Raw genomic sequence first — 20,062 nt, 5'->3', positions numbered from 1 at the left:
AAGTGGTGAACCTCTCTCCATCCTCACTTGTTAACGACTGAGCCTTTCCAGGATGCTCCTTACATACCCAATCATGATCCTCTCACCTGTTACCAGTCAACCTGTTTACCTGTGGAATGATCCAAACTTTTTGGTTTTTGGAGAGCTCACTGTGATCCCCTTTCCAGAAACCACCTACAAGTTTATAGTGTCTCCTGGACCACAACACAAAGCAGTAACTGAGACCTTTTAGCATGAGAAGAAAACCTGGATATGTGTCACCCCTCGCTTTGCAGCTCTTGTGTAATTAACGGGGAAATACATGACATGCACAGGAAGGCTGAGTTGGCCATCTTAATTGACTCTCTGCACATAGACGATCTTCGGTATACTGGACTCTACCAGCGTCACCTGATCCCCTAGCAACCAGCAGGTGTCGGTATCAGCGCGAGAGAACGAGCGACTGCGTGTAGGTGCACAGCAGGTAAACTTTAGTGTTGCTTAAGGCTTAAAAGGGACTATTATCAGTTCAAGATTAACGACTATCTGTGTCTCTGGGCTTATTGATGTTAAAGATTAATTTCATCATGTGGTTAGTTTCTGCTGTTCTTAGAAGGGTTTAAAAAGTTTTTGACGGGTACACAGTGTTTTGAGATGTTTGATAAACAATAGAGTGTTGTACAAGACTATTTTGACTATCAATTAATACATGTATTTATTCATTTTAATGTGTAAAATTAATTTTTCTGATACAAAACTCAGCATGTCAGTTTGTCCCTGGACGTGTTGAACAAAGCCTTCTGTCTGTTGTTGATGAGGGGGGCTGTCATTGTAACAGTGGTTGGATTATGGGATGATTTTAGCAGCAATATCCTCTCTTCCCCTATCAGCTTCATCTGTTTCCATGGCAACTCGGACACAGAGGCTCGCTCGACCCAAACCCAACAGACTCAGACATCCAGACCGGTAGGCCTGAGTGAGCCCCTCTGGACCCATCTGCCTCCCTCTTTCTCTGATGATCATTTTCGTTTATTTTTATTTTTTCCAGTCGCTCTGTTTACTGGCTGGATGAGCTGCCACCAGACACGACTGGATCCACCACAAAAACAGGTTCTTTCACTCTCCGCTTTTTTTCTTCCGTTTACAAACCTGCCCTGTACTGCTTTTTGTGATGATGTGCATAATTGTTTGTCTTTCTAGAGTTAACCCCTCGCTGGTCGGAGCTATGTAGAAGTAAAAAGTTCTGCACTCAAGTCACGTAATTATAACAAATTCTATTATTAACGCAAAAATGCTACAAATGGCTAAATAGCTACTAGTGCATGTGTGATTTCTTTCTTCCTCAGTGTGTCGCAGAGATCCATGCCTTTATTTGTGACAGGCCTTTATTTCTAGTTCAAGTTCTGCAGCTTCCTCATTGTAGACAGGCTTTTAATTTGAAAAAAAACAAAAAAAAACAAAAAAAAAAAACATTAGGAAGAAATCCCCAGGGGCCCCCACCCCACCCATGCACGCTGCAAAAATTTGGTTTTTGCACACATAAATGCACAATTTCTGGGACATTTGAGATGAATACTGAAAAAATAGTTTATAAAAGTATATAAATAGTGTTTCTCAGAGGTCCCTGAAAGCCCAGGCCGGGGGCCCCCTAGTGGCTGGGAGAGGGGGAGAGGGCAGAGGGGTTGTTAACCTTCATGTGTCAGTCTGGTCTGCCTGCATATGTAGTTTTTGCTTCATGAAGTTGGCTTAAGGTTTTGGCCGTCTCTTCTGTTAATGATTAACAAATCACGTCTGAGCACACAAACTGCAGGACCCTGACAAACATTATTCCAAACTCTCAGTACATATGGTGTCAACAATAAAGGTGGCTTTAGACTTTTTGGGACTTTGTCTCATCAGGAGTACAGCAGAGAAGAAACAACGTGTCAGCTCAGTGTTGTGGTAATGTGAATTATACTAAATTTAACATAGTAGCTGTCGTCTAAACTCACATGGCTTCATTTTTCTATCCTGCTCTTGTGTCTTTTGCTCTTATCTGCCACCGTGCCCACTTCCCTCCTTCCTCCTCTGTTATTTTTACCTTTTTGCCCCCACCCCCCCAACCCCCAAACCTAAAACTCCTCTTTATCTTTATCCCTCTCTGCATCTTCTCTTATTCACACTCTCATTTGCCCTCTTACTTTCTTCTCCTCTTCCTCTGCCTGTATGTCTCCTTTGCCCGTCTATTTTCCCTCCCCAGAATTTCTCCCGTATGGGAGGTGAGCGAATGGGCTCTCAGGGCCGTTGCATCCAGCAGGCTGTGCAGTCTCGCTCAACCTCGGGCCCCTGCAGCTGGCTGGCAGCCGGACCGCCCGCTGCTGGCCCCTGTGAGTAACACACACTCGGTTTCCTGCCAAACTGCTGTGTATGTAGAAGATCATGAGGTAGCTGGCAGCTTTCCAAGTGTGCCATGAACATCTTTTAAACTCCACAGCCAACTGTGTTAGTAAGGCCCAGCCGTCGAGTTTTAAAAGTCTGACAGCCAAATTTGAAGGAATTAAAGGTTGTCAGAAAGTATTTTTGTCGCTTTGCCCACTGTGGTTTCACAGGGTTTGTAGTTTCCTGATTGTACAAGTGATAACAGTTGTTTTTGTCTTCTTTAAGTTGGTTTTGTACATGTGCCTTTAGCCATTAACACATCCTAGAAGATTTGCATTTACCTTGCAGATATTAAGCTGCCTGAAAACAGGAGGTGAAACCAAAACTTCAAGGCAGTTTTACTGCACCGAGAGTCTAATCAGCCGCAGCAGACTTACTGTACTTTACTCAAGTAGAATGAACAAGGTATGGTTCAACTTTCTGACTGCCTTGAGCATGAATGGCTCATTTACAATGTATAATACTGCTGGTTCTGTGCTTTGAGAAAACAATAGACAAATCTGATTTGCTGTTGTCAACAGAAGACGGAATTACGCATAAATCTTTGTTTCATTTTGTTTTTGACTTTCTCACAATTCGACAAGACAAAGAGTCAGGTCAGGTCCTGTTCACAATGACAATGCTAACATGCTAATGTTTAGCGGGCATAGAGTCTGTCGTGCTCCTTACATTGGGTGTGTCAGCATGCTAATATTAATTTTCACAAAGCACAGCTGAGGCTGATGGGAATATCGGTAGTTTTTTGAGTATTTGGCCATAAAGAAAAATATTGGACAAATTTAAACTAAAAGTCAGTGGATCACCGTCCAGTAGTTGTTGAGACATTTATGTTGGATCCCCAAATGTGAACCTCGTGGTGGTCCTAACAGAGGAGGCCATGGGATCACCACAGTCAGAAAGCTTTGGGGGGGGACCGTGAACGCCTAATTTCAGTTTCAATCGAGCCAACAATTGGATGTTATATTTCAGTCTGGACTAAAGTTGCTGACCAACCTAATGACAGACCTACACTGTTGTCCCTGAAGCGACGCATGGCTAAACATGGAGGATCAACACTGAGTGAAATAAATCCAAGTTTCATTTGTTCCGATTCTGAGGTGCTCGCTTGTGTGTGTGTTTAATATAATCTCACTGGTGACCTGAAACATGATTGTAGTTAAACAGAGCGACGCAGACATCGGTCCCCACTTCACGAATTTGCCAGCTCGCCCAACCTAAAAGAAGGCCGGCTCAGGAGGGCCACAAATCTAAACCTGTGCCTGTGACCCACACACCCTGCAAAGCATCGGCACACATAGAGCTACTCGCTAGTAAGTCTATCTTGCCATCGTGCAATGTTTTGGGTGGGTTTCTGCCGTATTTTGCTCGCTGTTTCACATGATTGCTTTTGTCTTCACAGTCCCTAAGCGCGACCACCCCAAGTTTGAAGGAGAGCGCTCAGTGTGCCGGCTCGTCTCCAGAGCAGCCAGAAACTACGTGGCCAGCCAGAGAGTCCTTGAGCTGTCCAGCCCCAAAGAGAGGAAGGCTCTGTTCGAGGGATATGACCCGTACATGGTTAGCTGGGCAGCCCGCTCTGCCAGCCCATCGCCTCGGATACAGCAGCTCTGCCTGCCTCTGCCTCGCAAGTGTAGCTCAAACTAGGAGAGCTGAGGTCTGGTCCCTGGAGGAGAGCTGATTGTTCTCCTTTTCCTCTTTGTGACAAAGTTGTTTACTTGGAAAACCATGACAAAAAGCCTATTTTCCGCTCTGCTACACGACTGTGCAGATGAAATACAGCTGCACTCTACTGTGTGTGACCTTGTTTACTCGCCGCCCTGGGCTCACTGGACTCACTGAAAACTACATTTTCGACTTCTTCTGCTCCTCTGAGCTCAGGAGCAACCCTTCAGTTCTTCAGAGTGCTTCTCAAACCACATGTCCGGACACTTTCAGGAAAAGACTGAAGTTAAAGTATGAAGCTGCTCTACGTAGCACTGGTTTTGGGGGTCATCAGTCACACTCTGTTGAATGGCGTCATGAACGCATCACAGACACCTGAGTGAATCATTGTCTTTTGCTCATGTTTGTCAGTCAATTATGAACTTGCATAATCGCAGGAGCGTCACAATCAGACCGTGAAATAAATCAGACCGTCAGGGAGACATTGTGGACTGCAGCTGAAATTGCTTTGAGACATCCGGCAGCTCACCTGCAGCGCGCATCCTTCACTTCTTAATTGTTGTCTTTAGTTATTGTTAACATGAGGCACAGAGCCGGTGAGTCAGCTCTGCGGTGAAATGTTGAAACACTACGCAAAAGGCTCAGTGAACCACAAACCATGGAGTCGCACAGAGGGAACAAACAGTTAGGTCCTTCCAGATGTTTTTCTGTCACAAAATCCAGATTAATCTACGAGCCATCATTTAAGATTTTGTCTGCCTACTGTCAACCTACTGGAAGTGGACCAAATGAAATCAGTTTCCTTTTTTAATCATTTATTGTTGTTGTTTAGTTAAAGCTCACCTGTATAATAAAAGTGAAATCTCTTAACAATTTCCGACCTCCGCGGAAAGCTTCCCACGATCCCGCCAGGGGACCCCGAACCTCATTTTAGGAACCCGCGCGGGGCCTGGGTCATCGTGGAACAGAACAGGTGGGCGGAACAGATGCGTTAACTGCGGGCTGAGGGGCGGCCGCTGAGTGCAGACGCGCACGCTGCGGAGCGGACGCCGGTAAGCGGACTTTTCTCTCAATCCTCCGTCACTCATGCGCTTCAAGCGTCTCTGATCTTCACCTCAGCTCAAACTTTGGGGTAAGTTACTTATTCCAGCATTTCCCGTTACTTATTCAACGTATTACCTTGAAATGCAACGATTACATCCTCAACATTTAGAGAAAGTTGGATAGTTTGAAGTAGCTCGACATGTGTAACTTTATAATTTGATATCTGTAGTCTTTTCTGTTAATGAGGTAACCGGCGATAGAACAGTAAAAGCTTTAATTAACTTGTTCTAAAAGGGATTTATTTATTTCCAATGTTGTGTAAAGGCACTTAATGACATTTTAAACGTATCTTAAATGTTTTTCTCTGCGCAATTGTTTTATTTAATAGCACATATATAAAAGGTTTGCTGATTTCAACTCCGTGCGTCTTTCCTCTGTTTTACATGCTTGCAAACGGAACATGTTCTTTGTTTTGAACAGTTGGTCGTGGGGAAACGGACTTTTGGAAGGGGTCACCTTGGAATCAAGGAGCTTGGGAACGGTATTTTCACCATTTTCTGAATTGATTAATTGATCAATGGAGCAAATTTGCAGTGATAATTGTGACCATCATAACTTGAAAAGAGAAGTTTTTGTGAAAAGAAAACGACATTCTGCAGAGTGACTGACCACAGCAGCTCTGCAGGACCTGACAGTCGACTAATGCTGAGTTACCAGTTTATTATGCACGTTTACAACCTAATGCAATTTAACATAAGCAAGAAATAAGTGGTGATAGTGACTTCAGTACATTACAAGCACAATTTTGTGGTACTTAAATATTTCTATTTTATGCAACTTCACCACATTTCAGGGGTAAATATTGTGCTTTTTACTCTTCTACTTTTGACAACCACCAAGACTATAAACTGCTTATTATGTATGACGTGTGTAGGCAGTGTAGGTAATATCAGAGGTCACCTCGACCAGCTGCAACACTCAAACGCTGCGTGTTGTTGCATCAGGAATAATCAAGTCTATTGAGTGCTTTTATTTTTATAACTACTTTAGGTACATTTAGCACTCAGTCCAACTATAATGCCGCCACAACCAGCAGTCTCAAAAATGAGTGAACTCAGTTCTCACTCAGGGCCACCACAGTCTGAACATCATAAGCTTTAGAGCGATTGGATGTTACACGGAGCGTTCACTCAAGATTTTACAGGTGTATCAAACAATAAACCCGTGTTTGAATTTCACACAAATGGATAATCTGACTCTGCTTCCTCGTGTTTGGAGTAACATCACAATGAGTCTGATCTCTTACACCCGTCTGATGTTTCTATGCTGCTGGCGGCAAAAGGTCAGATTGGAATTTCTGTCTTTATTTTGATGCAGGAACCTGCGACAATCCACCCAACGACACACTCCCACACCCACCACACCCACCGCGCCCACTTTAGGAAGTCAAATTGTCTCTGCTCGGACAAACTGCTGTGCTTGATATTGGCTGAAACATGTCTTATGTTGCAATGGTTGAAGAATGAAAATGCTGTAGTGAAACTACTTCACAGGAAGCTATTTCAAGCAAATTATGAAATGTAACCACTGAATTGAGTCATTCTTGGGCAGCCTGTGCTGGCACTGTCGTTTTTTTAAATTTGACAGGATAAAAACAGTTTGCTGCCCTATTTCTGTTTAAACTGTGTAGGATCCTCCTGCTGAGTAGTCGGTAGGGTGCTGTGGGAAAGGGATCGAGCAGAGCTGCAGCACCAGGAGAGAGCTGCCTGTGTTCATGGAGCAGAAGCCGGCTCTGGTGTGGACCTTCCTGCTGGGGGTCAGACTCGTCCTGGGTAACGTCCTCTCCTTTTTAATCCAGAGCAGGCTGCCTGAGTTAGACCTAAGTGCTGATCTTGGGTGGGTGCTGTTAGTGGTTGGAGGACACAAATCACACTGGAAAAAGATAATGATTCGTTATGTAAATTAGATCATGTGATCAAAGTTACTACCACAGCTACTCATGGCGTAGTTTAACTGGTTTGGACAGATGCAATGCATCAGTATGTCTGATAAATATCACCTGCTTGTCTGATAACTTCACTGTTGCTAGCATGTTAGCACACAGTTAGCAGTAGACCATATACGTAAAAGTGTGGAGGTGCAAGTTGCCCCCAAAAGGCATTAACATTTTGTGAGGGAGGAGACCACTTTATTTCTTGAAGCCAAAATCCGAAAGAAGAAAATGAAAAGACAAACATGCAAATAACATCAAAGATTGACCGCCAGGAACAAAAGAAACACAGAAGCAGCAGCACTGTGACTCAGTTAAATACAGCACAGACAGAAATCCCAAGCTCCCAGAGATGTTTGAGGAAAAGGTTCCTCCAGCTCCCAACGTATTTATTAAAAAGCTGCCAGTATGTGAGACCTGGTGTGATCATGTTGATTATCTCCACACATACCCAGAGGCAAGCTGGGCTGCCACAGATGAAAGCAAATAGCAGTTGCAGCCCTTCATAAATATTTGACAGGATAAATCGTGTGCATCCTTCCCGGTTAGATTGAAATCAGATTCTCTTAAGGTCTGTTTTGAATCAACAGTTAGCTCACAGAGCAGATTCACTTGTTTCCTGAATGCTAATCTGTCCCACGTTCCTCTTTTTGCCTGTCCTTATAACTGTGTTCTGCACACTTTTTCTTTATCCTGGAAAAAGCTATATGACAAGCCACAAACTCCAGACTTCCTCACGGAGGACTCGCAGTATCTGCCCCTCCGCTCCATTAACTCCATCTTCTCTCCATCCTCAGTCTTGTCTCCACCCTTCTCCATGACAAACCCCAACACTGTCCCCCGACCCCCGCGGCTAATTGCCTGCGTGTTCCTGAATCGGGCTAACGTTACCTGCCGCTGGGAGGCAGGAGACACCCCAGCGACGCACTACACCCTGCAAGTAGAGAGGATACCTGCTAGGTGAGACAAAACATTGATGCTTCAACACATACAAGTATGTGAAACATGCTTCACCTTCAGCTCATCCAGGTTTTATGATGCACATCGCATTTCTTTGTGTTGTTGTCCGGTATTTTATCTCACACTTCAAAGATATTCTGTTACAACTGGATGCAAATTAAAGGGGAGAACAACATAATCTTGTCAGGCTACGCACAAGCCTCCATAACAGCTGTTTGTTTCTCATTTCTTCCAGTTTAACATTTAAAAAATAATGCTAATGTTCCCCCAGGAGGGTTGAATCTAGGGCAGCTGGACTTGGTTGTAGATGCTTGAAAACGTCTCAGCTCTGACTGACTGGTGGGGAGCCCCCGGTAATTAAACTCTGTGGGGTCTTTACTAATATGTATCACAAATATATGTGTCACAAATATGTAGTTTCATTTCAACAAAAGGCTCAGCAGTTGTCTTTTCTTTCAGCAAGATACTGCAGTTTTTAGCCCATGTTACTCACCTAGGAGCCAGGGGGACTATTTTCAACCGCGTATTAATACACTTTTGCTCTTCCAGACTGCAGCAGGAATGGTTGTGTGGGACTGATACAGAATAAACTACAGCGCCCATGTTTGCTCATGCAACTGTGTGGTTTATTGTTGTGTTTTTTAAAGTTTATGGACAATAATGAACACTTGTTGACATTAAGGAAAACATAGAATAAGTCTGGCCTTATCTTTTAATTTGTCACCTGTTTGAATTCTTTATGTGTTTTGGAAAAATATTAATAATAAACTACACATATTCAAACAGCAGAATATTCACTCTGTGAAAATGCAAATTTGGCAGCACCACGCTTGTTCCAACCCTTAAGACATTAAATAATTTATTTTATCAGAGTTTGTGTAACAAGTGCTCCATCGGTTATTATTAGTAATAAGTTGGGATGGAGAATACATTTACAGGATGACAGTTTTAATTTATCCCTTTTATGGAAGTAAAATTCAATTATAGAAACACCTTCCAGTTTACAAGTCTGCAGCCTGGGTGAAAAACCCACATTATGTGAAGTTCAGACTTTCTATAGAGCTGAAAAAAGCCTTATCCACCAAGTGGATGGTAAGCAGGAAATCCACAGTCTGATACTGTCTTAGATGTACCTTTGATATCTGATGTGTTCAGTGTGTGTTACTCTGGGAAAATGAAGCCTTTTACACATTTCCTATGATTGCCTGATAGTTCCCTAAAAACACGTCGGATGGTTAATTTTACATGAGATCCTGTCAAACTGAATTATCCAAGTCCCCGTTCAGCAATAGTCAACCGTTTTGTTTTTGCATGTGGGAATGTTTGAAAGTTTGTGCCAGCACTACTGTCTGATAATAACTCCATATGCTCTATGCAAATGCTTGGTTTTGTAATAAGCTTTGAATGTTACATTCGTGTGACGCTTTGATGGCGGGTTTGATACACTGCGACGATAAGAGTCATGCAGCTTCCACCTCACGATCTGTTCATTTGGCAATATTAGTTTGATGTTTTTTTGCCCAAAAGTAGTTGTGACACGATGTTTCAAATGGAGATGAGATGGGTTGGCTGAGTTTCTGCACAGCATGTGTGACCGGTCTTATGATGTGTGTGTGTGTGTGTGTGTGTGTGTGTGTGTGTGTGTGTGTGTGTGTGTGTGTGTGTGTGTGTGTGTGTGTGTGTGTGTGTGTGAGGCTTTGCATACATGCAAATGTATGCAGGCACCTGAAACATGGCCATATGTATCTGTTTGCGTGAGAGGGCATTCCACGCTTTGGGCTTGTGGTTTCAGAGCTGTTGCGCCTGCTTGTTGATTGCTGTGCCAGAGGCGAGAGCAGGACTCAGATGAACATTGTTTTCATATCCTTGTGTGTGTGTGTGTGTGTTTCTATGTTTGCGTGGATTTGGGGATGCACAGAGCTGAGCCATCAACAACAATAAGCCCTCTGAATATGTTCACCTGCTCCACGTCTGAAACCAGCTGCACGGCGATCAGCAACTCATCCGTGAGGTTTCTTTTTTGCATCACCGTCACAGCGCACGGCCAGAGCCGGGACATACCGTCACAGCGGCGGTGTCAGTCTGGCAGGACTGAAGGTGAGGTTGTTGTGCTTCTTATATGTTCCTTATTGTTCACCTCTTACTTCTCTCTCAGTCTCTTTGTCCTCTCTTTCTCAGTGATGTTGCCTCCAGTGTCCTTGAACAACGTTAAACCAGTCAGAGGGAGACCTCGGTGTCTGAATATAACCTGGACCAGCACCTTGGGTTCCTTCCCCGTGTCTTACCCTGAAATCAAACGCGGAAACCTGATATCCCAAATTGAGTTCACAGCGCAGGGGCAGGTCTGCCCAAACACAAACACACATACACCTGCATGAAGGAAAATAATTCATGAAGTAAAGGTACGAGGTGTCGTATCTTAAAGGGATAGTGTGGGGCTGTATGAGGTATTTACCCATAGTCAGTGTATTACCTACAGTAGATGGTGTCCAGCACGCCCCCAGTTTGGAGATGCAAACAGGAATATAATGTAAAGACTTATTATTATTGCTAAAAGTCTTAATGTAGCAACTTACAAGAATAAAGACTTGATTGAAGACAAATGTGTCGCATAGTTTCTTCACGTTAATCCTCACCTCACTCTGTCCCGTTTCTCTTTCCTACACAGTTTAATGCTCAGGTTGAAAATGTGACAGTGAGAGACAACAGCTTCCTGGCTTGCCTCTTCCAACCTGACACCTTATACACCATCAGGCTTCGCCACAGCTTCCAGAGTTCACAGAGCCCCTGGAGCCCGTGGAGCAATGCCAACCGGGGAGGGACAGGAGAGGACGGTGAGAGGAAGCAGAGCTGACAGACTTGTCCATTGTGTTTGTTGAGAGTCTCTTATTTTTCACATTTTCCCCTCCTTCCATCCACCAGCTCCATCTGCAGCCCCGGCACTTTGGAGGCGAGTGAAAGAAACAGAGGAGAACGGCTGGAGACTCATCTTGCTGCTCTGGAAGGTGCGTGTGTTGAATTGTGTGTGAATTAGAGTCATGAGTGCGAACATTTTGACTCCTTTTATCACTCTGAGCTTTCAAGTTTTACAGTTTAATAACTTTTGGATCTGATTAGTTTTTAATCACCACCTCCTCAATGACTGTGCCTAATTTGGTTTTGTATCTCCCATAAATGACTTCTTTGTTGCATAAGTCTGATTCATGTTGAGAGGGAAACTGAGAACGCTGGAGGAAGAAAGCGAGAGAATAAATGTTCATAAAATCTCTGTTAAAATGAATTCTGATTTAAACCTCCATCATCTTCACATCATCACACTTGCTTTCTCTTTTCTTTTCACGCTGTTCAGCCCTTGCCTCACCGTCTAGCCAATGGCAAAGTTCTCTTCTTCAGTGTGACCTGTCAGACAGAAAGCGCTCAGGTCCTGAAGGATCATGGGAACTGCACAGATTTGACCAATACAAGTACTTCCTGTAGCGTGCGCCTCCCTGCTGGACGGTGCTCCTGTGCTCTGACAGCCTCCACCTCTGAAGGGGCCTCGCCAGAAGCCCGAATATGGCTCCTTGGAGCTTTTGAGACAGGTAGGCTCTCACTTTAATGTCCAGTGTGTGGGATTTAGGGGAATCAACCATTGTGTTGGGATTACCTGAGTGGATCCTCTCCCACAGAGTCTGCAATGTTGCCTTGTTTCTACAGTAGCCCAGAACAGACAAACCAAAAACTGGCTCTACGGAGCATCTTTCACATATTTCATGATTTTTATTGTCCACCATAGGGGAGGGTGAAACAATGCGTATTCAGCTGGTTGCAATCTGTAACCTCACAGCTAGATGTCATTAAAACCTACACACTGAATCTTTAAATTCCTCAGTGGGTCGTGACATCAAGGTGTAGTCATGGCTGCTTTGCTGCATCATCACCGAAGACTGAACTTCTACACCTAAACGTAGTTATTTTGATCAGTTTAAACAGGCTTTGACTGCGATTTAGAGATGGGATCCAAAGTGAAGAAACTCCAGTATAAACTCTATTAGTAAGGTGAGGCGCTAGTGCAGTTTCAGTGCTCCCTCAGGCCGAGTCTCTGGAACTCTTACAGAGGGATGGACACCGTTCCTCTCAAAGATAGTCCCTCATTTGGTGTTGATGTAAGTGGAGAGCACTGTCTACTGGCATCAGTGTATTTTGAATAAAGTGCTTGTTGGATCATCTCAGAGCCTCTGCAACAATTCCCACTACCTGTCTGAAGTTGGAATAAAGGGATGCTATGGTCAGTTTTAACTTTCTGAAACAACCAACAATCTGGCAATCAGGCGCACTTCACACAGTGACAGACCAGGTGTGTGGAGGCAGGTTCTTTCAAGGTCTCATTTGTCTGTCTTCACAATTTTTGTGTCCAACAGAGTGCAACAATGAACAGTGAGAAGAGATTGCCTGAACGTGTGCTTTCAAACACAACGTTTTTTTTGGGAGAGATAAGAGAAGCAGTGTGACGCATCCAGAACAAAGCTAACGACGACAGCAGCGTCAAAACAGGAGTAATTGTTCTTGCCTTTAGAAGTAGTGGGATGACTTGAAGTACTTAATTTCAAGCATACTCTACTCTTAATACATTGCTCCAAAAAAGTTTGTTATGTTTCTCCGCTCATTTATTCAGGCTTTTCCGTAATTTGTCTCCTGTCCAGCAGACGATTTGAGGGCCTACTGGACATTCATTATGACATTATTGTGGACTGGACAAGTATTACATTCAGTCATATGTGCTTTGATGTTTTGCACGTCACATATGCCTACCGGACTCTTTCTCTTCACCATCTTCTCCTTTTATTCCCCTTCAGAGCCGCCACCTCCCAGCCAAATCAGTGTGAGTCCACTGGATGATAGCAGCTTGGATGTCCGTTGGACGGCTCCAGTTGATCAGTCGATGACTGGCTTTCTAGTGGAGTGGTTTGCTGTTCGAGAGCAAAACAGCAGCATCCTGCATTGGGAAAGGCTGAACAGATCCTGCACAGGGCTGGTGATCACAGGTAGTAATTCAACAACACTTACAACAAAATAAACGTGCAATATGTAAGAATGTCTAAGAATGTCTCTGGGTAAATCAGGTGTCATGTTCTGCTTCCCTAAAGTGCCAACAGTGCGCAACATTAGCTAACGTTAGCTTAAAAATGGAGTCTGCTAACATCAACAAATGGCTGGTACCCACCATAACACAAGTCCAAAGTCAAAGCTAATATTACTGCAAACCATGTGAAATATAGTGTGATATTGTGGTTTAGCTGGCTGAGGTTAGCTTGTTAGCTTGCATGCTCGCTAACGTCATCACTAGCTAAATATTAGCTGAATGGATATGTTAGTTGAGGAGCTAATGTAACCCATAATACTCATGTATTTTTTACAAACAGTTTTGATTTTTTTTTTGACAATAAATGATGCAATAATACAAAGCAAAGGTGTATAACTAATGTTTGCTTTCTACTAGCTATGAGTGACATGAGACAGGGGCGGCAAACTAGCTAACTGTAAGCTAAGCTAAGGTTAGCCTGCTAACTGTCACTCAGCTACGCAGCGCGGATCTGGCGGTGGTTGCTCCGTAACATTAGCTGTGAAAGTAATATGGAAAACTACTTCACTGTTTTGGCAGGATGATGCTCGCTCACGCCCACAGAGTGCCAGCAACAGGACGCTGACTGCAGTTCACTTAACGACCACTGGTGTCATTAATAACAAAGATTTTCTGAAAGTTCCACAAAGTCCCTTTAATGTATAAAATACTATGTTCTTTTTGCCTTTTTCGAGCTGAAATGATGAAGCAAGTAGTTGTGGAACAGTAGTAGACTTAGCATATTATTTATAGACACTAATGGGTACTGTGATCTTTGTGTTGTTTCAGAGGGTGTAAAGCCAATGGAGCGTTATGCTGTTTCTGTCAAAGCTCTTTATGGTGAACGAGGGGCGGGACAGAACAGGACGGTCGACATTTATACACGTGAAGGAGGTACGTGATCGCCATTGTATAAATTCAGTGAAAAAGATGTAACCAACAATATGTTAGTAAGATATAAGTAAGTGTAATGGAAATAGGTTACACACACATACCCAAGGTCTGGTAATTTCCTAAAATAGCTGGATGGTATATGTGGGATCAGCTCAAAATGAAAAACAGTGCCCGTGTTCTGGGATATATCATAGCCCACTGCAGGTAATATTTTTTTTGCACACAGAAATAAGCGGTTGAACAGAAGCTGAGAAAGGCTGTACTTGCAATTATTAGTTTTTAAATGCTTAAAATCACGAGTTTTCTTGTGAAAACACGCTTTGTTATTTAGAGATAATGAGATAATCAACCTTTATCAGGAGAAAACAAAAGGTTGTTTCCTCTTATTACTTATAATATTCATCAGAGCTCAGGAGTGCCAGCATGCATCCATGGTATCTTGAGCTGTACTGTTGTACTGCTGTACTTTGGATCCTTGCTGTACTTCTGTTCTCTTGTATTTTCCAGAGTAGGAAACTGCAGCAGCTTGTATAGAGTACACCATTAGAGGCTCTTTTTATGTGCTTTCTAAATGGAACAATCGATTGGAGCCTGTTACTCCAATGTAAAAGCTGATGACTTGGTGATGGCGTGATTATGAGGCGATCTGTCTATACTTGATCTGATGGTGTTGTCTTTGTTATGCTGGATAAAAAACATCTGGCAGAAATCAAATGCAACCGACTTCAAATGATTGGAAATCAACTGCAGTTGCTGCTGTCATTTTAATTTTGTTTATTTACGCCTCTGCTGGTGTGGTGCTGTTTACCTAAATTGTCGCTGTCTTTATTTCTCAAGCCAGACAGAACCCGCTCAGCTGGTTGAAGCAAACACAACGTATCAGTTGTTGTGATCAGAGATAGAGATCCAGCCTAGCTCTCACAACATGTCCTGTGGTTGATCCTCACCGCCCTCCCTGCTCTCACAGTATCTCTCTGCCTGTGTAGTGCCCTCAGCTGGTCCAGAAGTGCATGTGAAGCAGATCACTGGCAGCACCGTGGAGCTCACCTGGAGTCCTGTACCTGTGGAGCTGCTTCATGGTTTCATCCGTTACTACACAGTCTGCTACTCAACAGGAAGCCAGCCAATCAATAGTGAGTGTTAGCCTGCACACAGGCAAAGCAGGCCTGCACTTAGCATAAACCCAGACAGCAAACACTGTGCTGTAACAGGCCTGCTGAATGACAAGAGAAAGATGAGAGTTGTTTTTGTTGTAAAATCCAATATTCAGCTTGTAAACACTTTTAGCAATGCTAGCAGCGTAGCTCTAGAGATGCTCTGTCTGCCAGTCCCTCCAAACCTTTGATCCATATATCCAGATAAATATTGACTTCTTCTCTTGTGTCACCATGAAGTTGACATTGATACTTTTTAGTGAAATGTCTCAACAACTAATGGATGGCTTGCAATGAAACGTAGCACAGATATCCATGTGGCACAGAGGATGAATCCTATCTTCAGTGATCTCCTCTAAGCACCATCTTGTGGTAAATAAAATTACATGTCCAATAGTTTAATTTATGATCAGATACCATCCATCCATCCATCTTCTATGCCGCTTACCCCCTTCGTGGTCGCAGCGGGGGGGGGGGGGGGGGGGCAGAGCCTATCTCGGCTATGATCAGATACCTTCCGTGCTAATGACATTACCATGAGCCACAGCTGTACTTTCAGTGCTAATTAGTAAATGTTAGCATGCTAACATGCTAAACTCATATGAAAATTACACCTGCTAGGTGGTTTACATTGTTATTGTGAGCATGTTAGAACCCTGATGTTAGCATTTAGCTCAAAGCTGTGTCTAAACACAGAGCTGCTAGCGTCACTGTAGACCTACTGACGCTAAGTGTTGTACCTGTTCTTGTTTATTCAGGAGTGCTTGTGCCTGGTAACACTCACCGTCACTTTCTGAGGAAACTGCCATCGGGCAACTACGACATCTTTTTGCAGGCCAGCACTGACGCTGGAGCTGGAACAGCTGGGCCCATCTCTAATGTGCACATTGGTGAAGGTGAGACACAGGCAGAACCACTGTGCCCTCTGCATAAAGACAGGATGTTGCTATATCTTAAACTTTGTGTGTCTGTGTGCATGAAGGCTCTGAGGAAATCTCGGTATTGATGTACATCCTCCTTCCTCTTGTTCTGACCACACTGGTGCTGGTGCTGATGGCCTGCCTGGCACAGAGTACGATGTAAGAGCTCTGTCTAAACAACACAAGCACAAACGCACACACCTACTCAAAGCTCGGTGTCCTACTTTCACTGTTTTGCCTACTTTGCACAAAACTGGCTGAAAATTTCTGTTTGGAATGAGTTGATCATTTTATCAAATCGTTTTGTTTCTCTTTCTGTAATATCTATTCTGACAAATAACCTTGTAGGGTGAAAGAGAAGCTTTGTCAAGACGTCCCTGATCCTTCCAATAGCAGTTTAGCCCGCTGGACCCCAAAAACCGCTTTGGAGGTAACCTTTAACCCCTACACCCTCTCACATTAACTGTCTTCTAAATAACTTTGAAGTAAAGCACTCTGTCTAGATGAATTTGAAGTCAGTAGCTTTCAGTCTTTGGGATTCCTTTGTTTTTCTGTGACCTAACAGATCACCTGCAGGGTGGGTACACATTAAGGCCTGTAGGCTGCTCAGTTTCCAGATATTAATATATATAAAACATCAACAACAGCTGAATTCTGTCCCACATTTAACAACAAGCAATCCTTAATCAGCAAGGTTAAAATTCAACCACTAGATGGCAGCAAAAGCAGATTTTTAGCTCCCTTGAGCCTGGCCAGGGTCAGTCCTTATAAACTCCTGCTGTGTAGCCAAACAGCATGAAGGTTGAAGAGCTTTTACTGCAAGCAACTGACAAAATGTGAAAACATTACTGGATAAAGATTTCAGATACAACTATGAAAGCTAAAAACAAGGAAACTGAAACTAGTAAACATGCATGCAGAGTCCACAAAAGGGAAAATAGTAAAATGCACAGTTAGCAGTTGTATGTTGCTTTAAATGATTAATAATTAAAATTGTTTTGTTTTTCACTTCAGAGTATGAAGCAGCCTGCCATGGCAGAGAAGACTGAAATCAAATACTCTGCAGTTATTTTGCTTGATGAAAGTAAGCAGCCGAACTCCAACCCTGACAAGGACCTGGCCTATCAAAGCGTCCGTAATCTCCAAACATATTCCTCTCACCGCTACTCTCCGCTGCCAGTTTCAAGCACTCAGATACCTCCAAACACCAGAAACTCAGAGGAGAAGAGCATCAAAGTCTCCACCAGAGCCAAGACAGCCTCCAACACTGACCTCTCCTCCTTTCCAACCATCTACTCCAATATCCTCCTCTCTCAGACTCTCAAACATCTTCCTGCACCCCTCCTGTCCCCCTCTTATCTCCAAACCAATGACTGGCAGCACGGCACTGTCAGCATCAATGACGCTAAGCTACATCCAGGTAGAGACGTTGAGCTGTCTCTGCAGGGCAGGAGCGCCACAACATCTGCTTCAAAAACAGATGAACTGGAAACCTTCGGCCATTTTCTGAGGCAGCATCAAAGCCCCGTGTCCTCCTCTGACTTCAGCAGCATCTCTCATTCCTCCCTCTTGCTTTTTCACCCGGCTGCAGCCACATCACCCCAACGCTCTTTTTCTCAAATCCCGTCACTCCAGCCTGACACTGTCATTCGCCCCGATGCTTGTTCTGGCACTTATATGTCGCTTTCACCTTTTCCTCACTCTGTTTTTGTGGATTTATCTTACTGTCCTCTGCAGTGTGATCCTTAGATCTCCCCTGCTGCATAGTTTCATGCCTGGGAAATAAAGCTTTGATTTGTTTTGTTACAGTGTCCATAAAAAATATGTCTCTTTATCAAAACTTTCATTATTGTTTCTTTACAATTTTGTGACTTTCATGCCAAGAGATAGGCCATGTGAGAAAGACGATGCCTCTCTCATGTCTGTTTGTTCAAGATGAAGTTTGAGCAAACCGCTAGTTAGCTTAGCTTAGCATAAAGACTAGAAGCATAGCTAACCTGGCTCTGTCCAAAGGTTAAAAAAAAAAGACCTACCGGCACATCTAAAGCTCATACCTTGTTTGTTTGATCTTCAGTGCAAAAACAACTATTCGTGGTCTGACAGAGGCTTATTTGCTTAGCTTTAGATGGAGTCAGGCTAGCTGTTTGCTCCCGTTTCCAGTCTTTATGCTAAGCTAAGCTATGCTGCAAGCTTTAGCTTCATATTTACCATATACACATCAGAGCGGTACCAATATTTTCATCTAACTTCCTGTTTTTAATCCATTGGTACATGTGCTGTACAATACGTTTGAGCCCTGACTTGAATACTGAGGATTGTAAATGGTACAAAATACTGCCTGCAACACTGTCTTATGTACATATACACGGTTGTGTTTTTCCTTATTCAGTGCTTTTTATTTATGAATATGCTACTACATAGCGGAAACAAAGAGAAAAGTTATCTGCTTTTGGGTGATTTGGGCTTATAATGTGTGTGTATGGGTAGAAAAAAGTATGAAATGAGAATTTTAACTTTGAAATAATTAAATTGACCTTGTAAACTGTATTGCATGCCAGTTAACAGTACATCCATCGTATACCTGCTGGTCACTTTCTCCTGGTTCAGCTGGTTCCACGTGTTGATGCAGTCTTTCTTGTCTCTTCTTCTCAGCATATTTTTTTTCTGTTATGAATTAACAGGACAGGGACTTTCTGGCCTCTTCAGAGCTCTGTTAGTCATCTCATTTGGCTTTCAAAACTCACATACCTCAGATTCAGACCTCTTTTATCGCTAAAATGCTGCTGCTGACTAGAGTTCGACCTTATGGGTCTGCGATTACTTGAGAGATGAAGTTCTTTTTGGTTTACATTATTTGTGTGCTTGAGTGTGCAAATTTGCAGCTAATGCATGGACCACCATTAAAACAGAAGATATACTGTGTGGTGATTCAAACTTTGGGTTCATGCCTCTTTCATCCTGCCTACCTTGTGTGCTTGTTGTTGTGTTTTCATCACTTTAGACTACAGAGTGTATTCAGTGTGTTTGTAGCTCTTCTTCACAGCTGACTTTTGACTGTCTGGTAAGGAAATCAAAGGTGTCACTAACCACTTTAACAATGGCTCCGCTCCATTCAAGTGTCTCATTAACTCATGACAGCGTGACAGTGAGCCAGCACGCACAGTGCCAGGACCCTGAAGCTGTAGCTGCCTGAACAAAAGGCCTGTGAGTGTGAAGGTCTGTTCCTGCCTCGAAAAGAAAAGGATTACAAGAAATTACAGAAAATGAAAATGCTCACTACAAATCAGAATTTTTAGATATTTAATGAAAGCATGGCACAGCCCATCATAGAATATATTTTGACTTTTAGCAGCAGAGGTTTCTTTTATTCATGTCTATTATTATGGAAGCTGTTTTCTGCCAGGAAAAGAAACAGATCAAGTTAAGAACGATAAAAATGAATATAGTCATTGTCAGATTTAAGACATAGTAAGTGAAAATCATGGCTTTTTATGTCAAAACTTGATGAGTCAAAAGTGTGCAACACAAAGTCAGAATCATAGAGGTCAAAAGCTTGACATTGAACATTTGAAGTCAAAATTTGAGATTCTATCTGAAAAAGTTGACTTCTTATCTCACAAGTTTTTACAGCCAATGCCTGTGTCCGCTTTTATCATTCCTAACTTGCTCTGTTTTGTTCTCTTGGCTGAAAGTCTTCCATAATATGAGCATAAATAAGTGATCGCTCTCTAGCTGAAAACGCACATGGGTCGTCAGATTGGTAAAGACAGATCAGTCCAGTGTGAGCAGCCTTCAAAGACATTTTGTCCTCAGTAGGATCAGACTCTTTAATCTGCTAATGTTTACTGTCTCAATCAGTTCGAGATCTCAGCTGATGAAATATCATCACACTATATGAGGTAGTTCAGGTGGGTTGTGCCATGTCTTTACCCAAAGAGTAACC

At 43.1% G+C, this 20,062-nt stretch overlaps 1 protein-coding gene and 1 pseudogene across 1 annotated transcript; both read left to right on the top strand.

Moving 5' to 3' along the window:
* The first annotated feature begins 883 nt into the window (after positions 1 to 883).
* On the top strand, positions 884 to 4,861 carry spmap2 (sperm microtubule associated protein 2). The gene is made up of 6 exons (XM_070979832.1): positions 884 to 945; positions 1,028 to 1,089; positions 1,180 to 1,237; positions 2,219 to 2,345; positions 3,554 to 3,707; positions 3,797 to 4,861. Exons 1-6 carry the CDS (start codon positions 884 to 886, stop codon positions 4,036 to 4,038), a joined length of 705 nt encoding a protein of 234 aa, XP_070835933.1. The 3' UTR covers positions 4,039 to 4,861.
* A 281-nt stretch (positions 4,862 to 5,142) lies between these two features.
* LOC139341858 (interleukin-6 receptor subunit beta-like) lies at positions 5,143 to 17,886 on the top strand (annotated as a pseudogene).
* Positions 17,887 to 20,062: the final 2,176 nt, after the last annotated feature.

This window comes from Chaetodon trifascialis, chromosome 14, assembly GCF_039877785.1.
Source record: "Chaetodon trifascialis isolate fChaTrf1 chromosome 14, fChaTrf1.hap1, whole genome shotgun sequence".
In the NCBI taxonomy this organism is placed as follows: Eukaryota; Metazoa; Chordata; class Actinopteri; order Chaetodontiformes; family Chaetodontidae; genus Chaetodon; species Chaetodon trifascialis.
The sequence above is the reverse complement of the archived record's forward strand: the minus strand, read 5'-3'. Positions and strand labels throughout refer to the sequence as shown.